This window comes from Arvicola amphibius, chromosome 4 (genome assembly GCF_903992535.2).
Source record: "Arvicola amphibius chromosome 4, mArvAmp1.2, whole genome shotgun sequence".
Classification (NCBI taxonomy): Eukaryota; Metazoa; Chordata; class Mammalia; order Rodentia; family Cricetidae; genus Arvicola; species Arvicola amphibius.
Window position 1 is genome coordinate 71,006,819 of NC_052050.1, and position 17,593 is coordinate 71,024,411.

At 42.8% G+C, this 17,593-nt stretch overlaps 1 protein-coding gene across 1 annotated transcript in view; it reads right to left on the reverse strand.

Moving 5' to 3' along the window:
• Positions 1-17,593, reverse strand: part of Mapk9 (mitogen-activated protein kinase 9) — a 44,770-nt gene that overhangs the window by 6,925 nt on the left and 20,252 nt on the right. Inside the window, 3 exon segments of the mRNA XM_042054834.1 lie at positions 3,564-3,635; positions 5,046-5,211; positions 15,883-16,021. Coding sequence (XP_041910768.1) covers positions 3,564-3,635; positions 5,046-5,211; positions 15,883-16,021 — 377 coding nt within the window.

Genomic DNA, 17,593 nt, shown 5'->3' on the forward strand with positions numbered 1-17,593 from the left:
AAAAACATTTTAGAATAATATTTAAATGAGGTTGAGTTTCTAAATTACTTAACTAAAACTCTTACTCTCTGCATCTTAAAAACTATGATCATGGTTCATTAAATCAACATAATCTATATGTTTTCTGTTGTAATTCAAAATAAAATTATGACAAAAATGATTCAGCCTATGATATAAATGGTAAAAATGAAATAAATATTACATAAGCAAACTGAAATCAATTTTCATACTAAAGCTCCCTTAGACTCACAGGTCTCTATAGGAGAGAAAAACTGAAGAGACCATCTGGCCTCTCTCACAGCTGGGCAGCAGAGCCTGTGAGACAGGCTGACCAAGGGAAGCATGGCGAGGGAAGGGGCAGGGGCCCAGGCTCTGGCCTTTCCCGCAGACCACACTCCCTCCTGAAAGCACCTTAGACAATGAAGCTTTCAGAGGCCATTCTGTCTCACCTGGCACCAGCCCTCAGCATCCAGTGAGGTGTGGTTTCAGAGTGAGTGTGCCTACCCTCCTCTCGGTCCTCAGGAGCACTTCCTCACGGTACGCGCAGGTGACACCAGCGCTGCCTAGCTCTCAGGGCGCTCGAGGCTTAGGGTGACTGGGACAATGCTTGTGGAAAGTGACGCTGAAGCTGTAAACAGTCACATGAGACGATGCAAGCTATGAAATCACACGAGCAGGAGTTGGAAAGTGACAGGCTTCCTCAGAACATGCACTTATACCACTGGAACACCACACAAACGCAGTCTTCCAGTGTGCCTGTGGAGGACCTACTCAGGAAATGGGTCCAGAAGGTGAAATCCTGAGCGCTCTCCTTCTTCTCTTTTCACACACTTTGACAAACTGGGATTGTGCATGTATTTTATTTAGTTGCTTGGCCAAAAACAGGAAACCTGGCTCATGTTATCCCTCTCCCCGTATACTTTTAACACCTCTTGTTCATACTCATTCCTCACTATGAAGACTAATCCTAAGAGTGACGTGATGCCCCCACCCCCATATCTCTGTGCCACTTACCACTGGGAACCATCTGGGATTCTGGCTAAAAGCCAAGCCCACCTACCTCCTTGTCATCTACTGAAGGACAAAATTCTCTTATTTCTTGAGGCCCTACTCCAACAAGATCCCTACTGGAGCCTTCTGTCATTGTTCAGACATGCTGCTCTCTTCCAAGTTAACAACAACCTCTTTCCTGTGACACCCTAGCCTGACACTGAGACCTGTGCCTAATTCTCACTCCTCATCCTCTCCCGACATCCTCTCATCAGGCTTCCCTCCAGCCATCTTCAGAACCATTAGGTTGCCAGGGGGCAAACACTATACCCCAGGGTCAGTTCTGAGTCCTTTCTCCTTGTTCTTAGTCCCTGACCCTTTGTTCACCTCTTCAAGGCTTAGCGCCAGCTCAAGGCTTCAGTGCTATCAATAGACCAATGATTTCCACATTCCTTTCTTTATTCCAAATCTTTGCCTTGAATTGCACACTCGATAGATTAGATACGAGTCCACAAAGTCATTTGAAGGTTATACCCTCCGAGCAGACTCCAGAGCCCCCGCCATCTCTTTCTAGGTGACAAACAACCTCTGCAGTGTCTCCTGTTTTTACTGTCCTCTAGTAAGCTCGGCAGTGAGACTTTTATACCCTCACTGGGATGAAACATCTAGAAATGGGAAGGTGCTCAATATCTGTATATCTGGATTAGTGCTACGGGATCATTTTGATAGACAGCAGGGAGGCAGCATGGGTAGATGGAACACAGGTCTTTCATTTAAAAAAAACAGGAAGCTGTGGCCCTGAGTTTCTCCAGGACTCACAGATGCATGGGGATTGTCTGGGCTTCAGGTGGGCAGGCTGAAGTTCCCACCCTCAGAAGCCACAGTAAGGACAGCAGCCACTTTTCTGCCAGCCTCACAGGCTGACCTCTAGAGATCCTCAAAGTGGTTTCTGGAGTCTCTGTATCACTAAATTTTCAACCTAATTTTTGAAAAAGTGAGCAAAACTTCCTGTAGAAAATGATATTAATTTCTGTGTGACTCTAAAGCACTTTAGGTGTCCTTACATATAAAACATCAGCTCTTGTAACATATACATAAAGTACTTTTAATTTTTTTGTTTTTGTTTTGTTTTTTGTTTTTTCTGTGTAGCCCTGGCTATCCTGGAATTTAGACCAGACTGACCTTAAACTACAGAGATCCACCTGGCTCAGTCTCCCAAGTGCTGGGATTAAAGGCATGTGCCACCACTGCCCAGCAGGAAAAGTAATTCTTAATGGAAAAAAATGTAGAAAACAAGTAAGAACTGGCACAAATTTAATCTTAACTGCCACTTGTAGCCCATCACAGTAAGCCCCCTTCACAAGTCCACGTGGTATTCCTAAGTCACTGGCTTCAGAATACCTCGACTTTCCTTAGTTGATTTTACTTGTAAAACAAAAACTTATTTATAACTTGGAACAGATAAATCCAAGGTAAAGTTATGGGGAAATGCCAGAGAAATTATTAGGAGCAAAATAAAATGCTATACTTAATTTTGCATATTTTATAACTTATCATGAGGAAAATGTAAAGGACAATAAATATAAAATGAGAGGAATAAAGTATATCATCTTAAGCACATGTTGTGAGGAATTCATATTTTAAGTATGTTGTCTTCATGAAGCTATAAAAACGAAAGCACTTTTTATGAAGCAGACACACTCCAAACCCTGACTGCAGAGCCTGTTCCCTTGAACTATGGGTCTGCTACCAGACAGAGGTCACTACAAGCTTTCACAACAAACACAAAATCAAAGGCCAATGAAAATATGAGGGTTAGAACACAAATGGAAAGGTACACATGAAGACGCACGCTAGCGTAAAGAACATGACAGATGGAAGAACGCACAAGGGGAGAGAGCTAGCGCCGCTGTGCTGTCTGCTCCCTTTACCCTCCACGCTATTCGACTTGCTGGCCACAGCATGAGTCATCTTGTGTGTTTAAATTTACCTTCCCCAGTGTGTAACAGATACCCTGCTACCTGGAGTCTTGAGAAATGTTTACAAAATGCCAACAAAGCAACAAACGTCAAAGTGTGATATATTGATCCTGACACAATTTTCATCTAACCATTTCACCTAAGTCTGAATAGTCTTCTGCAGCTCTGATATCATACTAGTAACTAACAAAATCATATATGACTTAAATAACACATGCATGTTAGCCTATTTAATTTAGAATGCACCTCTTCAGGTTAATGGAATGAACTAATTTATAAAATAGTATTTGCACTTAAATACCAGAATATATTTATCGAAGATAAATAATTTTACACATCCAGCTATTTTGATAAAGAGCTAATATGACTGCTTTAGCTTAACTCTAACTCTTTACAAAACTGTCACAGGTATTTGAATGAGAAGAAGAAAATGCGAAACTGAACCACCTGGTGTGTGGCACTGATAATGTAACAAAGCCCCGAGAACGCAGTCTGCATCCCCACAGTTCCTTCTGAGCGTTCAGTAAGTAGGCGCAACCATGCTGCCCTTGGCATGGAAATCATGGCCAGGGTCAAGGTCCTGGGGAAGGATACGGTCAGTGCCTTGGAATATCACACAACCTTTCACCAGCTCTCCCATGATGCAACCCACTGACCAGATATCAACTGAAAATAAAATGAAATGATAAAATTATGACGTGTCATGAACAAAACAAAAGTGAGGAAAAGGAATTCTAACAGTGTAGTAGACACAACATGGAAAATAAGTGGAGCTAAGGGTGAACTTTTTACACACTATGAGATTGCTGATCTCTGCTTCAGCCTTCAGTTTGCAGCAATCTGTGGGTTTAGTGCCAATACTTTACAGTTTAAAAACAAAACCGAAAAAGGAACAAACAAACAAACAAAAAACAGACACAGAAAGTGCCAATGAACATGAAATTCTCAGGGCCACACCCCCCAGCCCACCCCAGCCTCCATGGCCAAGGGTTGGTCTCTCCTTGTGAAGGATACAGTCTCTTCCTGGGAACAGGACTTTGTGGAGGACCATTTCTGCCATGATGCACCCGACAGACCAGATGTCCACTACCAAATACCAGGTGGTTAAAAAACAGCCAGAGAGCCTTGCATCTCTGTTTCTAAACCACCTCCCAAACACGGGTAGCCCCAGTAAACACTCATCAGGCGGAACGTCTGTAAAATCCCAACACCAAATCTGAATGATCATTTTCTAAACTGCCACAAGAGAAAGGCAGCAGCCAATAAGGAAAGGCTGGACTCAGGGCAAGGCCCTGCTTGAACATGGTTCTGTGGTGTCTGTCCTGGTTAGGGTCAAGCATGGGACTTGGCTGAATCTTGTGCCTCAGCCATGGAAGGGAAAGCTAAACACAGGCACTGAGCTAAACTCAAGGGCACTGTGCCTATCAGGGCTACAAAGCTTCTACATAAACTCACAGCCAAACTTATCTCAAAAGACTTCAGTGAGTTTCCTGTTGTTCTTTCTGTTACTCTTTATTATGTTACAATCACACACACTTGTTAAAAGCTGAAGTTTCACTTATATTTAGTTGACACTGCTAGAGCAAGGGAAGTTTTGATGTCAAAAATACCAGCTTTACATGAAAGAAAACACAGTTCATCATTCCATTCACATTAAGGCAAAAAAAAAAAAAAAAAAAAAAGAGGAAGCAGTAAACCCAGTCTACAATGTTGGCCACCAGGGTCCCAGGTCCAAGGGCTGCAGGCCATGTGGGTATGCTGCACACTCAGCACTGCACTTCTGTGAGCACACGCTACTCTAATCATAAGTAAGATATTTCAAAACCAGCATAGTAACAGCCTTTAACTCCAGCATTCAGGAGGCAGAGGCAGGCAAAGTTCTATGCGTTTGAAGACAGCCAGAGTTGGGGGGAAAAAAGATTTTGACAAATGGAAACACAAAATAAATGGTTTCTTATCTGTAGATTACAGGCATCTACACACAGCACAGTGCTCACACTGCATCCCACATGGTCCCTGAGTGAGGGCAAGAGCACTACTTCACTGTTTAGTGCCTGTGGTCCTAACTGCACTTACCATTCTCTTTGTAGCCCATGCCCAGGATGACTTCCGGAGCGCGATAGTAGCGAGTCACTACATAGGGAGTCATCATAAAATTGGTGCAGGCTGTCCGCGCCAGGCCAAAGTCAAGGATCTTGAGAGTACAGTCTGATTTTACTACAATGTTGCTAGGCTTCAAATCCTAGAAGACAAATAGTTTAGCTATTTAAATGAATCACAGCATACTAAAGACAATTTATACCAGCAAGGGAATGTGAGCAGCTATTCAAGCATGGGAGAATGGGAAGGAGGGAGGTAGAATGGCATCACGGGGAAGCGAGACTCCGCCTCCAAACAAATCAAATGGCCTCTCACTACCACTTGCTTCTTTGCTCAAAACCTGAGAGCCTACAAGTCTCTTATCATCATGGGGTGACATTTGCACATAACCTACACACAGCCTCTGGGATCCTCTTAACTCATTTCTAAATGACTATGATACCTAAACAATGTTAGTGTGTTAGTGTTTAGGGATAATTAGACACAAAAAAGTCTGTATGTGTTCAGTACAGATGAAACTTCTGTTTTCCAAATACTTTTGATCTGCGGTCAGCTGAATCCATGACATCGATGTAGAACCCAAGGGTATGGAGGTACTTTGGGTAGCAGTCCTTGGCATCTAGGCTGCATGAGCAAGGATGGTTGCAACAGCATTGCTTCTAACAAAGACAAACAAATATAGCACTGGAAACCACTCAACAGTGAAAGCCTTCTTCTGTCAAAGGAGCCTTAAAGAATGGGAAAACAGCCCATATAGTCTAAACAGCCACTATAGTCTAAAAACTATAGTGATAGGAATAGCTTTCCACTTCACTGCCATCTGCTGGACAACTAGGATAATAACAACACAGCTCTGGATGTGTCAGGACACCTCGTGCTCTGTGTTGTGTGAGAGGCAACTGATGCCTGCCAAAGAAGTAAGTGAAAAGGTCACTGAGGTTCCTCAGCTCTCCCCACACCCACAGCCTTCACAATACAAAGAGTCAGCATCTCAAAACTCAATTATCTTGTGACCTGAAAGACACATTTTCAATGCCAAGGTGGCAGAATCAAGACAGTTCTTCCCCTTCAATCTTGAGGACCATCCAAAACACAGAAAATAAAAAACATAAGACAGTAAGATAGTGGACCCACAGGCCATGCTAGACCTGCAGAGGGTCATGGGAATGGCTACTACAACATAGCCACAGGGGTGGCTAACAGAAAAACCCAAAATAGGAAAAAACAGAAAAGCTCTCTGTGTGTTATGTGTATGTATGTGTGTGTGTGTGTGTGAGAGAGAGAGAGAGAGAGAGAGAGAGAGAGAGAGAGAGAGAGAGAGAGAGAGAGGGAGGGAGAGAGAGATGGAGAGAGAGAGAGGGGAGAGAGGGAGAGAGAGGGAGAGAGAGGGAGAGAGAGAGAGGGAGAGAGAGAGGGAGAGAGAGAGGGAGAGAGAGAGAGAGGGAGAGAGAGAGAGAGGGAGGGAAGGAGGGAGGGAGGGAGGGAGGGAGAGAGGGAGGGAGGGAGGGAGGAAGAGAGAGAGAGAGAGAGAGAAACCCTGGCTTAACCACCACTATTGCTTGTTTACTGTCTGGATTTCCTTAGTCCTTGCTCATAGGTAACAAGCCTATTATTCAGGAGGCAACATAGTGAGAAATGGGAATGAATAGAAACTTTGAGGATGACTGCATACAAATTCTAAGTGTGTGCTGAGCTGGAAGACCCTAAGTACACACCTCCTCTACTTGGGGGAGTTTAGTGAAGGCCAGCGAGTAACTGGAGTCTGCACCAAATCCCCTCAGATGTTAGGGTAGAGATGGAGAGTTAACAGACCTGGGGAAACCACAAGAGAGCATCAACGTCTACCCCATACAAGTGGGAATGGTTTCTCACCCCTGCTTGCAATCAGCAGGAGGAATGCATCGGCATAATCGACATGCCATCCCCAAGGCCTTACTACTCTACTTTTGTATCTACTGAGCCAGGACAGAAACTGCAACCATGTGTAGTGGTCACAGCCACCCTCCAGAATCCATGTACTGTCTTCAAGGACCAGAGAAGTGAATTATACTGAGTCATAAGAAGGACCCTGATTCCTGAATCCCTGAGATTTTAATTGATGTGGGAGAGTCTTCTGTTTGAGTTGATTTCATTGGCTAATAAAGAAACTGCCTGGCCCATTTGATAGACCGCCCCTTAGGTGGGTGGAGTAGACAGAACAGGAAGAGGAAGTGAGGTAGAAGGATCAGTAAGATGCCACGCCTCTCCTAAGTTAGGCAGACTGCCGTGTCTCTCCTCAGAGAGAGGCCAGATGCGATGAAGCTCCAGCCCAAGATGGACATACGCTAGAATCTACCTGGTAAGGCACCACTTTGTGGTGCTACACAGATTATTAGATATGGGTTAGTCAAGATGTGAGTAAGAGGCTGAAAATAATGGGCCAGGCAGTATTTAAAAGAATACAATTTGTGTGTCGTTATTTTGGGGCATAAGCTAGCTGGCGGCCAGGAGCCGGGCGGTGGGAAGCCAGCCAACAGCTCATCACTACAGAATGGTGCCCACGTGGATAACCGAATCCACAGAAAGCTTGAGAAAGCTTGGGAAAGAATAGAGTAAAGCTCTATTTTTCGGGTCTGGCAAGCAAGCACTCTCATCTAAGAGAGGCTTCCTGACTCAGCTTCAGCTGCAAAACATTGCAGCTCCTTTAAGAGGTTCGGCTACGAAACACTTAAATGTTGTTGATGAAAATTAACTGCATGCTTTTCGGTTTTCAGCCGTAGCAGGAAAAAAGCTGTGTCGTTTTAAAATGCCGGCTTTCTGAGCCATTCTGACAGGGCAAACTCTGGCTCTTTCAAGCAGGCGGTCCTGACTATGGAGTTTTTGAGTGTTGTTTAACACTGTTGCAGCTTGCTTGCTGGCAGGGACCTTGAACCGCCAAAGAGTTGTGGTACCTCTGCCATGAGGCTGGAAAGCTGGGGAATGGGCTGGATCTAGCCGCCAAAGTCACGGCTTTAGTCCTACTGATATTGTTTGGTAAAGTAAAGACTCATGTAGTCAGAAAGAGAGATATACAGTAAAAGAAAAATTCAAAGTTGAAGAAAATGTCTAAATGGTTTACACTGTGTTAAAAATATATGCAGGCTAAAGGTTAAAGTTCTTAAAAGTAAAAAAAAAAAAGGAAGTAGTTTGTTGTGGTGGTACACACCTTTAATTCCAACACTTGGGAGGCAGAGGTAGATTGACCTCTGTGACTTCAAGGTATGGCAGCACACACCTTTAATCCCAATGCCTGGGAGGCAGAGACAGACAGATCTCTGTGAGTTCAAGGTGTGGTAGCATACGCCTTTAATCCCAGCACTTGGGAAGCAGAGGCAAGTGGATCTCTGAGAGTTCAAGGACAGCCTGGTCTACAGAGTTATTCCAGGACAAAGATATACAGAGAACCTGTCTCAAAAAGTAAAAGTAAAAATAAACGAAATAGAGGTTAAAACAAAACTGCACAAAGATGGAAAATACACGGAGAACCTTGATACTGTATGCTATTATGCTCTCTTTGAATTGTTTGAATGCTGAGGAAGGAGCAACAGCTGCTAAAAGATATTTGTTTATAAATGCTGCTGAACTAATCCAAGATAGATATTTTGAAAATACTTTGACTTCAGAATTTGGATCTAAGGATATGATACTTTGGAAAAGAGATTATTTTATTTTTACAGAAAATGAGACCCTATGGATTGCTTCTATCCCAATATGGTATGATAGACCACGCCCTCCTGAAAGGTTGCTGTGAACACCTTCAGAAAATTACTTCACCCAACTGATGACTGAGATGAACCTGGCACACAGGTTACACCATGAAAAATCTGATTAACAGCGCCCCCATTCAGCATGAAGCAGTTTGGAGAGAAATAACTGCGCCCATATTCCCAAATATTGTTTATAAGTGTTCTTTTACATTTAAAGGGGGATATGATATAGATATGAATAATTTACATTGATATGGATTTTGCTTTAGTGATTTAAATTTAAGGTCAATTTTGTTTTATGTATATGTATTTCTGATACTGATTAAGGTATTGTGATTGTGTAGTTCATTTTAAAAATGTAATGTATATAGGTTGTTAATGGATAGTCAATAATAGTAAAGCTTATAGTCATGTTAGTTAGATTTTCTAGATATATAGAGATATATTTTAGTTAGATAGGCATTCCTAATATCTTTCAAAGACTACAGAATATTCCACTTAAATGTTTTAATAACTTAGGGCTTTTCATGACAATGAGACTTGCCTGCTCCTGGCAGCACCATCTATTTCAAGAAGATGATGGGCATCAAAGAGGCTCCTTATGGAGTTTGATAGCCATTGGGCAAGAAACTGCTCTTGCTTGGACTGTTGCATAAACTGGACACAGAGAACCCACAGAGAGGACTGCTGAACTTGCCTAAATGTGAGATGATTCTTTGGGGTTCCCGACTCATGAAAGAGTCTGTGAGACATTCTGCAGGACACAGTAGATACTGACTGAACTGCCTTTGAAATTTCCTGCTTCATGGAAATAACGTCTCTGGATACTATGGGCCTGAAGGCTGAAGATGGATGCCCCAACAGTACAAAGGAACTTTGGGTGACTGTCCAGGCAGCGAGATGTCTCTGTCATTTCTAGAGTTTTGTAAGTTGCTTATTTCTTATTTACTTAGGTAATATTATATCCTTCTGGAGTCTTTGATGGAGTTGAAGAATGGATAGATAAAGTTTTCCTTTGTTATGATAAAAGATAAAATGGATATAATATTGTAACTAATTCTTACTTGATAACTATTTTGTTATATGTAATTTTACTATGTTAAAGTTAAAGCCTTTCTTTTATTGTTTAAACAGAAAAAGGGGAAATGATGTGGGAGAGTCTTCTGTTTGAGTTGATTTCATTGGCTAATAAAGAAACTGCCTGGCCCATTTGATAGACCGCCCCTTAGGTGGGTGGAGTAGACAGAACAGGAAGAGGAAGTGAGGTAGAAGGATCAGTAAGATGCCACGCCTCTCCTAAGTTAGGCAGACTGCCGTGTCTCTCCTCAGAGAGAGGCCAGACGCGATGAAGCTCCAGCCCAAGATGGACATACGCTAGAATCTACCTGGTAAGGCACCACTTTGTGGTGCTACACAGATTATTAGATATGGGTTAGTCAAGATGTGAGTAAGAGGCTGAAAATAATGGGCCAGGCAGTATTTAAAAGAATACAATTTGTGTGTCGTTATTTTGGGGCATAAGCTAGCCGGTGGCTGGGAGCTGGACGGCGGGAACGCGGCCCGCAGCTCCACACTACATTTAATGGTGGTATTAATAACGTCTATCTGTCTCAACACTCACAGGGTGCAGTGATTCTCTTGAGCTGTGTGCTAATGAGGTAGCTTCAGGTATCTATCTGGCTTTCCCCTTATTTGTAGCTCTTACGTCACAGGTCAAAGAACCAATGTCCAGGTTGCTTGTTATTAGAGGCAAAGATATGCAGACATCTGTGTAAAGCTTTGTACAGGACTAAACAAATTAAAAGGGAACTCAGAAAAGAGGAAAATCAATGCACTGAATAATAAAATACTTCAAAATTCTTACACTCAGATGACAGAGCACACAGGCAACAAGCACAAGCACCACTGAAAGGAACTTAAAGATGTTAACAGAGATGTGCTGGCTAAAATGTTTCTGAGAAAGAATAAGTAAAGACTGAAGAAACTCAGATTTCTCAGATGTCGACAGCATGTGCTTCCCAGACTGAAGAGCCACATGCTCGGTGCAGTTAGTAAGGAAAGGTCCACACTGAGAAAGAGTACAAAAAACTGTCTTAAAGTTTCCAAAGATGAATGCAGGACACTTACAAAGAAGCAGTAAAAAGAGCATGAGAAAGCTCCGGAGATGCTCACAATACCTCACTGTGGGTACCATGTCCACTACTGCAGGTGACTGATGTGTAAGAACTCACATCTTACCCACACTATTAACCTCTGACAAAAAAAAATCTGCGGCCTCACTTTCCCTCCTGCATACTTTGTGTGTGTGTGCGTGTGTGTGTGTGTGTGTGTGTGTGTGTGTGAGAAAGAGAGAGAGAGAGAGAGAGAGAGAGAGAGAGAGAGAGAGAGAGAGAGCGCATACATGTTATGGCACACATGCGGAAATCAGAGGTTAATTTACAGGAGTCAGTTCTCCCCTTCTACCATGTGTGTCTCTGGAGACTGAACCTGGGTCATCAGGTTGATGGAAGGTACCTTTACTCACTGAATCATCTTGATGGTTCCCCACATAGAATTTAAAGCAGTTATTGGAAGACACAGTCCACCCAAAGAAGGGAGTAACAAGAGCAGGAGAGAATGAGGGTCAGGAAGTATGGAATCCAACATGGGAGGGAAGTGGAAAAAAGTGTTAGGGGAGACTCAGGGGCACCCCTGCATTAGGTATTTGGGCAGTAGTCCAGAAGGAAGCAAGCCTGAAAATCCAGCACTGACTGAGATGCACAGTCAGTGTGTTCACAATGTGGTAGAAAATGCAGGGTTCTAAGAGTAATAAGAACACATAGTCTCAGGCTGGTGAGGTGGCTCAGCTGGCAAAGTGCTCGTTGCGCAAGCATGAGGTTCTGAGTTTGATCCACAGCACCACATAAAAATCTGAAATGAAGGCAGAGGCAGGCGGATCTCTGTGAGTTCGAGGCCAGCCTGGTCTACAAGAGCTAGGTCCAGGACAGGCTCTAACAAAGCTGCAGAGAAACCCTGTCTTGAAAAACCAAAGAAAAAAAGAAAAAAAAATCTGAAATGACAGCCAGGCAGTGGGGGCGCACGCCTTTAATCCCAGCACTCGGGAGGCAGAGGCAGGCGGATCTCTATGAGTTCGAGACCAGCCTGGTCTACAAGAGCTAGTTCCAGGACAGGCTCTAAAGCTGCAGAGAAACCCTGTCTCGAAAAACCAAAAAAAAAAAAAAAAAAAATCTGAAATGACAGTGAATATTTGTAATCCAGCACTGGGAAGTAAAGAGCCAGATCTCTGGGGCTCATCCTAGTGAGACTCAAAAAACAAGACAGGCAGTTCCTGAGGAACTATACCTCAGGTGGACCTCTGAGCCTCTACAGACAGACAGACACACATCCCCAAACACATGAACATGAATAACACGAGGACACATATAACATATAGTCCTAACCCCCTTAAAACAAGCAAACACACAACTTGGACAAATAGAGGATAACTATTTAACTCCAGGAACAAAATACTGAACGAGAAAGAAATATAATCAAAGTATTATATAAAGCTCAGCTTTGAAAAACTTTCATATGATTACGAGGATATAAAATACCACGGACTCAAACAGAGTCAAATTCTAACTAAAGTGGAAGGGCAGGGGAAGAAACAGTTACAGGGATGAGGGCTGGGTTTGTGGACGAGGACTACATCACTATCTTATGTCCCAAACTGAAAAGGGCCAGCAAGATCTAAACACACTGAGATATGAAAATGAATTTGTTGAATATGGAATTCAGAAAAAAAACTAAAACGCGGGCTGGTTAAATAGTTCAGCGGTGAAGAGCTTGCTTAGCATGCATAAGGTTCCAGTTCCATCTCTGGCACCACATCCAAAACAAAACTAAACAAAACAAATCTGAAACACTTCTAAAGGAAGATGGAAATAGAAGCAAGGAGAAGAGGGGGATCCAGTTTTCATGAATTTTTATATAACTATTTGATCTTTGATGAAAGTACAAATGCAAACCAGCCAATTTGGTCAGCAAGTTACACTATTCTGTCAGGATTCCGACTTTGAAAACGCTCAGCCAATGATGGACGTGTGTGCAGGTAGGCCTGCACTGGTGCAGGTGGATAGAGAAGCATCTGTAGAAAGCTGAAAGGAGGCGCAGGCTGCGACTGTGGGCCATCTCCAGGGGGCTGCAGGGCTGGCAGAGGCTTTCATTTTTCCAAAGTTGGTGCATTATAAAGTAAGAGTGGTAAGGGTGAGGGACAAAACTTCACCTTTCGCCATGTGTCACTCTAAAGACTTTCAGTAAGTAAAGTTTCTGTTTATTGTGAAACCGTTTTTGTTTCTTCAAGACAGAGTCTTGCTATATGGCTTAAGCTGTCCCTGAACTTATGACTCGCCTGTCTTAACACTTGAGTTCTGGCATTACAGGTGTGTGACAAATCAATCTAACAACAAAACTGAAGGTATGTATCTCCGTGTGAGATGCTGTTTAGAGGAAGGGGGCCAGCACTGCTTATACTGGACAGCTGGCACTCTAAAGCTAACTTGGGCTCCTCACCCAGAGGCCTGTCATCCAGTTTAATGAACCTGTGCGTTTAAAATCAACACTGGTTTCAGTGCTGTACGTCAACATACCTGTATATCTGAAATATCTCCTCAATGGCAGCTCATACCTTTCCCAAGTAGACACAGAAGTGAGTATATGAGGCAGGAGTGTACAAGGGATCCAGAAGGAACTGGTAAGATATGGTGGAGGTGTTGGGCAGGGAACAAGGTGACCATAGAACATTTTCTCGGGTCGTCATGGGCTCCAAACACTGTGCTAAGCAAAAATCTATACTTCTTTGGACCCTGTTTCACCTGCTTGTAGGCAGGAATGCTGTCCCTCAGTTAAAGGACCAAATATTCCATGAAAAGGTAAGCACATGTCACAGTCTCATGAAATCTCCAGGAACTGGGGATATTCTTCCTGCCCTTACCTCTGATTTCAGGGGCAGAAACAAGTAAGGGAAAACATTTCCCCTCCAAAAATTAATACAGCTTGTAAATCTGGGAAATTATCATAAAGCATACATTTCATTAAAGGTGTATTTAGAGGGCTGAAGACATAGTTCAGTCTATGCCTCATTTGAACAGGATCCTAGGTTCCATCCTCAGCACCACACAGAGGCAATATATTTAAGAGACATTAAGAATACCTCTGGGAGGTGGGTGGATGGAGAGATGGCTCAGTGATTAAAAGCACTTACTGCTCTTCCAGAGGACCATGCTTTGGTACCTGACACACGGCAGCTCATAACCATTTATAACTCTAGTTCCAGGAGACCTGGTGCCTTTTCATGGCCTCCATTCATGCATGTGGTACAAAATATCCAGACATATAAAATAAAATGAATATACCTTTTTTGAAAAATGGCTTCTGTACAAGAGAAGAAAACAGGATTGTACTTTATAAGCATCACATTGTTGGTGGAAAATTCAGTATCTTAAATAAAACTGAAAAGGATGCCTTCAGTTATTTAGTGGTCTGGGGGAATTTTCTAGAAATAGAACGGTTCACCGGAAATGTTTTAGTTACTATTTTAAAAGTGAACTTTGACATCATAATGTCTATCACTTGGAACGACCACTTGGTGGCAGCAAAAGCTACTCTTTGAATAACAACTTGGTTGTGGACATGACGTGCACAAGGGCATGAAATGCTGACCCCAACATAGGCCTTTGGACATAGTATGCAAGGAGGCTCAGGTCTCTGCCTTCCCAGGTGGAGGACAGGCATGGGGATACACCCTGGGAGGCTTCTGTTCAGTGGCCTGTGCTAGACCCAACATTTCTTGGTGCCTAACTGATCAGAAAGAATTCTGCCCAGTGCTCTGTTTCTGTATCTCATCGTGGTTTCCCTGCAGAAGAGGACTTCCTACTGTTGGAACAAAAAGTCTGGAGGCAGTCTATGCAAAAGAAGCTTAGAAGCAGTTAAGAGAAAGCTGTGATTTTCCCAGTAAAATCCCAGCTATGGTCTCTGCTCCTTGTCTCATGCAACATGTCGAGTATATTTTAAAATTATTTTTAGTGATACATGCACATGGGGAGTCTGTACACACGTGTGCAGGAGCCCTGGAGGCCAAAAATGAGTCTCAGATCCTCTAGAGCAGACAGTTGCTAACTGTCTGTCTGACCTGGGTTCTGGGAACCAAACTTAAGTTCTCTGGAACGGCAGCAAGTCCTCTTAACCTGAGCCAGGTCTCTAGTACCAGGTATTTTTAAAATTCTACCATACAGCAGTACAAATTTAAAAAAAAAAAAAAAACTTATAAAAGCAGCTCAGAGTATCAACCACATTATCTCTCCGGCCTTTACATTTCAAGTCTTGACAGTAACAACACCATTAATGTTCCTTGGCCATTGGCTTTCTCCTGCCCAAATCTAATTTTCTTGCTCATTAAAAAGGAAGTTTCAAATATGGCAAGAATATTAACAATAGTTTAACATAGGGTCATTGGTTTTTGGAGTCCTTTCCTATTCTTGTAGTTTTTCTCTAAGTTTTAAGTTATCACAAGGGAAAAGTTAAACAGAAACCGAATTCGCTCTGTGATAGGGTGGCTCCCATCTCTGTCTACAGTGGCTGAAGTATACGGGGCTTGGGCAAAACAGGGTTGGTCTGAGCAGTGTTTTAAACAGTGTGTTCCATAGCTTAACTTGCATTTTCAAAGTACCAAATTTAAGAAAAAAAGTTCTTAGGAATGGGGAGATGCATTGATGGGTAAGACTGAGTTCAAACCCCGAGTGCCCCCATAAAAGGCTCAATGTTATTATAGATGTAATGTAAGTCCAGAACTGTGGGACTGGGAGAAGTGGAATCAGGAGAATCCCTGGACTTGCTGGCCACCAGCCTCCCTCCAAGAAATAAGGCCAAGACTGAATACCTGATATCCTACTCTGGCCTCTAAACACAAGTAAATAAGTGTGTACTCACACATGTGCACATATACCCCACACACACTCTCACACAAAAATATCAAGTTCTTTTGTTAATTAGATGACTGTGACAACAAATGGTGATTATTTTTAAAATGAAGTTATTATGTGCTTACTTACTCTGTGAATTATACCCGCTGAATGTAGATGCTTAATGCCACAGAGCATCTGGTAGAGAAGGTATGACATTCTTTCGTGATCCAGTTCCATATGAATAACCTGACATAAGTTAGCATCCATTAATTCCATAACCAAGTACCTGAATATTCAAAAGAGATCAACCATATTCATTAATATTTTTAAATCCCTTCATGATTGTTAGACCGCAATTATTTTGAGACAGTAGTAATGGGATATAATTACTACACAGCAGAAGTAAAAACACAAGGTGTTTCGCTTTGTAAAATTTCCCAATGAACACACAAACAGCTAACTTACCCAATGTCTTTGAAATTATAAATGAAACAATTTTTATATCACAGAAACAATCTTATACAAACTTTTCTACTTTTCTTTTTTATCTACCTGTCTGTCTATCCATCCACTTACCTACCTATCTTCTATTTGATCATCCTTCCATTATCTACATTGTGCTGCTAGAGATTCCTTGATCTTTAACAACACATGATTCTGGTAGGGCTGCTGATGTGAAATTCTACTACATAGGGGTAAATGGGAACTCTGAACTTTCTGCTCAGGTTCTTTATGTATCTGGACTCATCAAAAAATGAATTTTGTTTGTTTGTTTGTTTGGAGACAGAGTTTCTCTGTGTAGCCCTGGCTGTCCTGGAAACTCACTGTGTAGACAGGCTGCCCTCGAACTGCCACCCAAGTGCTGGGATCAAAGGTATTCTCCACCATCACCTGGCTGAAATGTATTCTTCAAGACTGAACATACAACAATAAACAGAAAGCTTTCATGCTCACGGTCCGCAGTCAGCACATGTTTTTGGCTCACTGTGAAAGCATAGCCCTGACCAAAGAGGTGCTTAGACACATCATCTCTAATTCTCCTCCCACTGTGTGTCATGCCATTCTGACGTGGCCTATGCCAATTCTCTGCTAAAACTGATGGCTTCTACATTTGCAGAGACCCCCAAGGTTAATGTTTCTGCAACCAACTACTTCTTCCTGTGAGGTGGCTGTAATAAGATGCTGGATCTCCTCTCACAACACTTTTTCTTGGTGATACCCAGTCTGCCATGCCTGTAAGGACCACTTACAGATTCCTTGATGCCTTTAAATCTAGGCCTCTCTTCTGAACCCAGGAACTTTCCCACCTACCCACTTCACCATTCCACGTGAATAGGCAACAGACATCTTTGAGTCCATGTCTAAAACTATACTCCTGATTCCACCTGCTCACCGCCCCGTCTAGTCCTCTTACAGCTCTCCTCACCTCAGCTGCGAGCCTTCGTGTGTGGCTTTCCAATCCTCTCACATTTAGCTGTCAGCAGATCCTATGCCTCACCTTCAAATAGCTTTTGTGTTCAATCTCATGCCTTCACTCTGTTACCCACTTGAACCTCTCACATGAATTGCTGTGATGCCTCCCCATACTAACTAGGCTTTTTGTTCCTCCCTCTCACAGTGGATTCTCAGCTCCTCCCCACCCCAAAAATTGCTCTTTTAAAACATGTCAGGTGAGATCACTGCTCTGCTGGAAATGTCATTCTGACTCCTTTCCTATCTGCATGCCACTTCTAAGCCCACCCTCTCTGCCCTGTGTGCTTCCCCACTCCAGCCACACAGGCCTCTTGTTGGTAGCAGCAGATACCAGCCATGCTCCATTGCTGCTCCTTCATTCTCAATTACATGTCATCCCAGTATC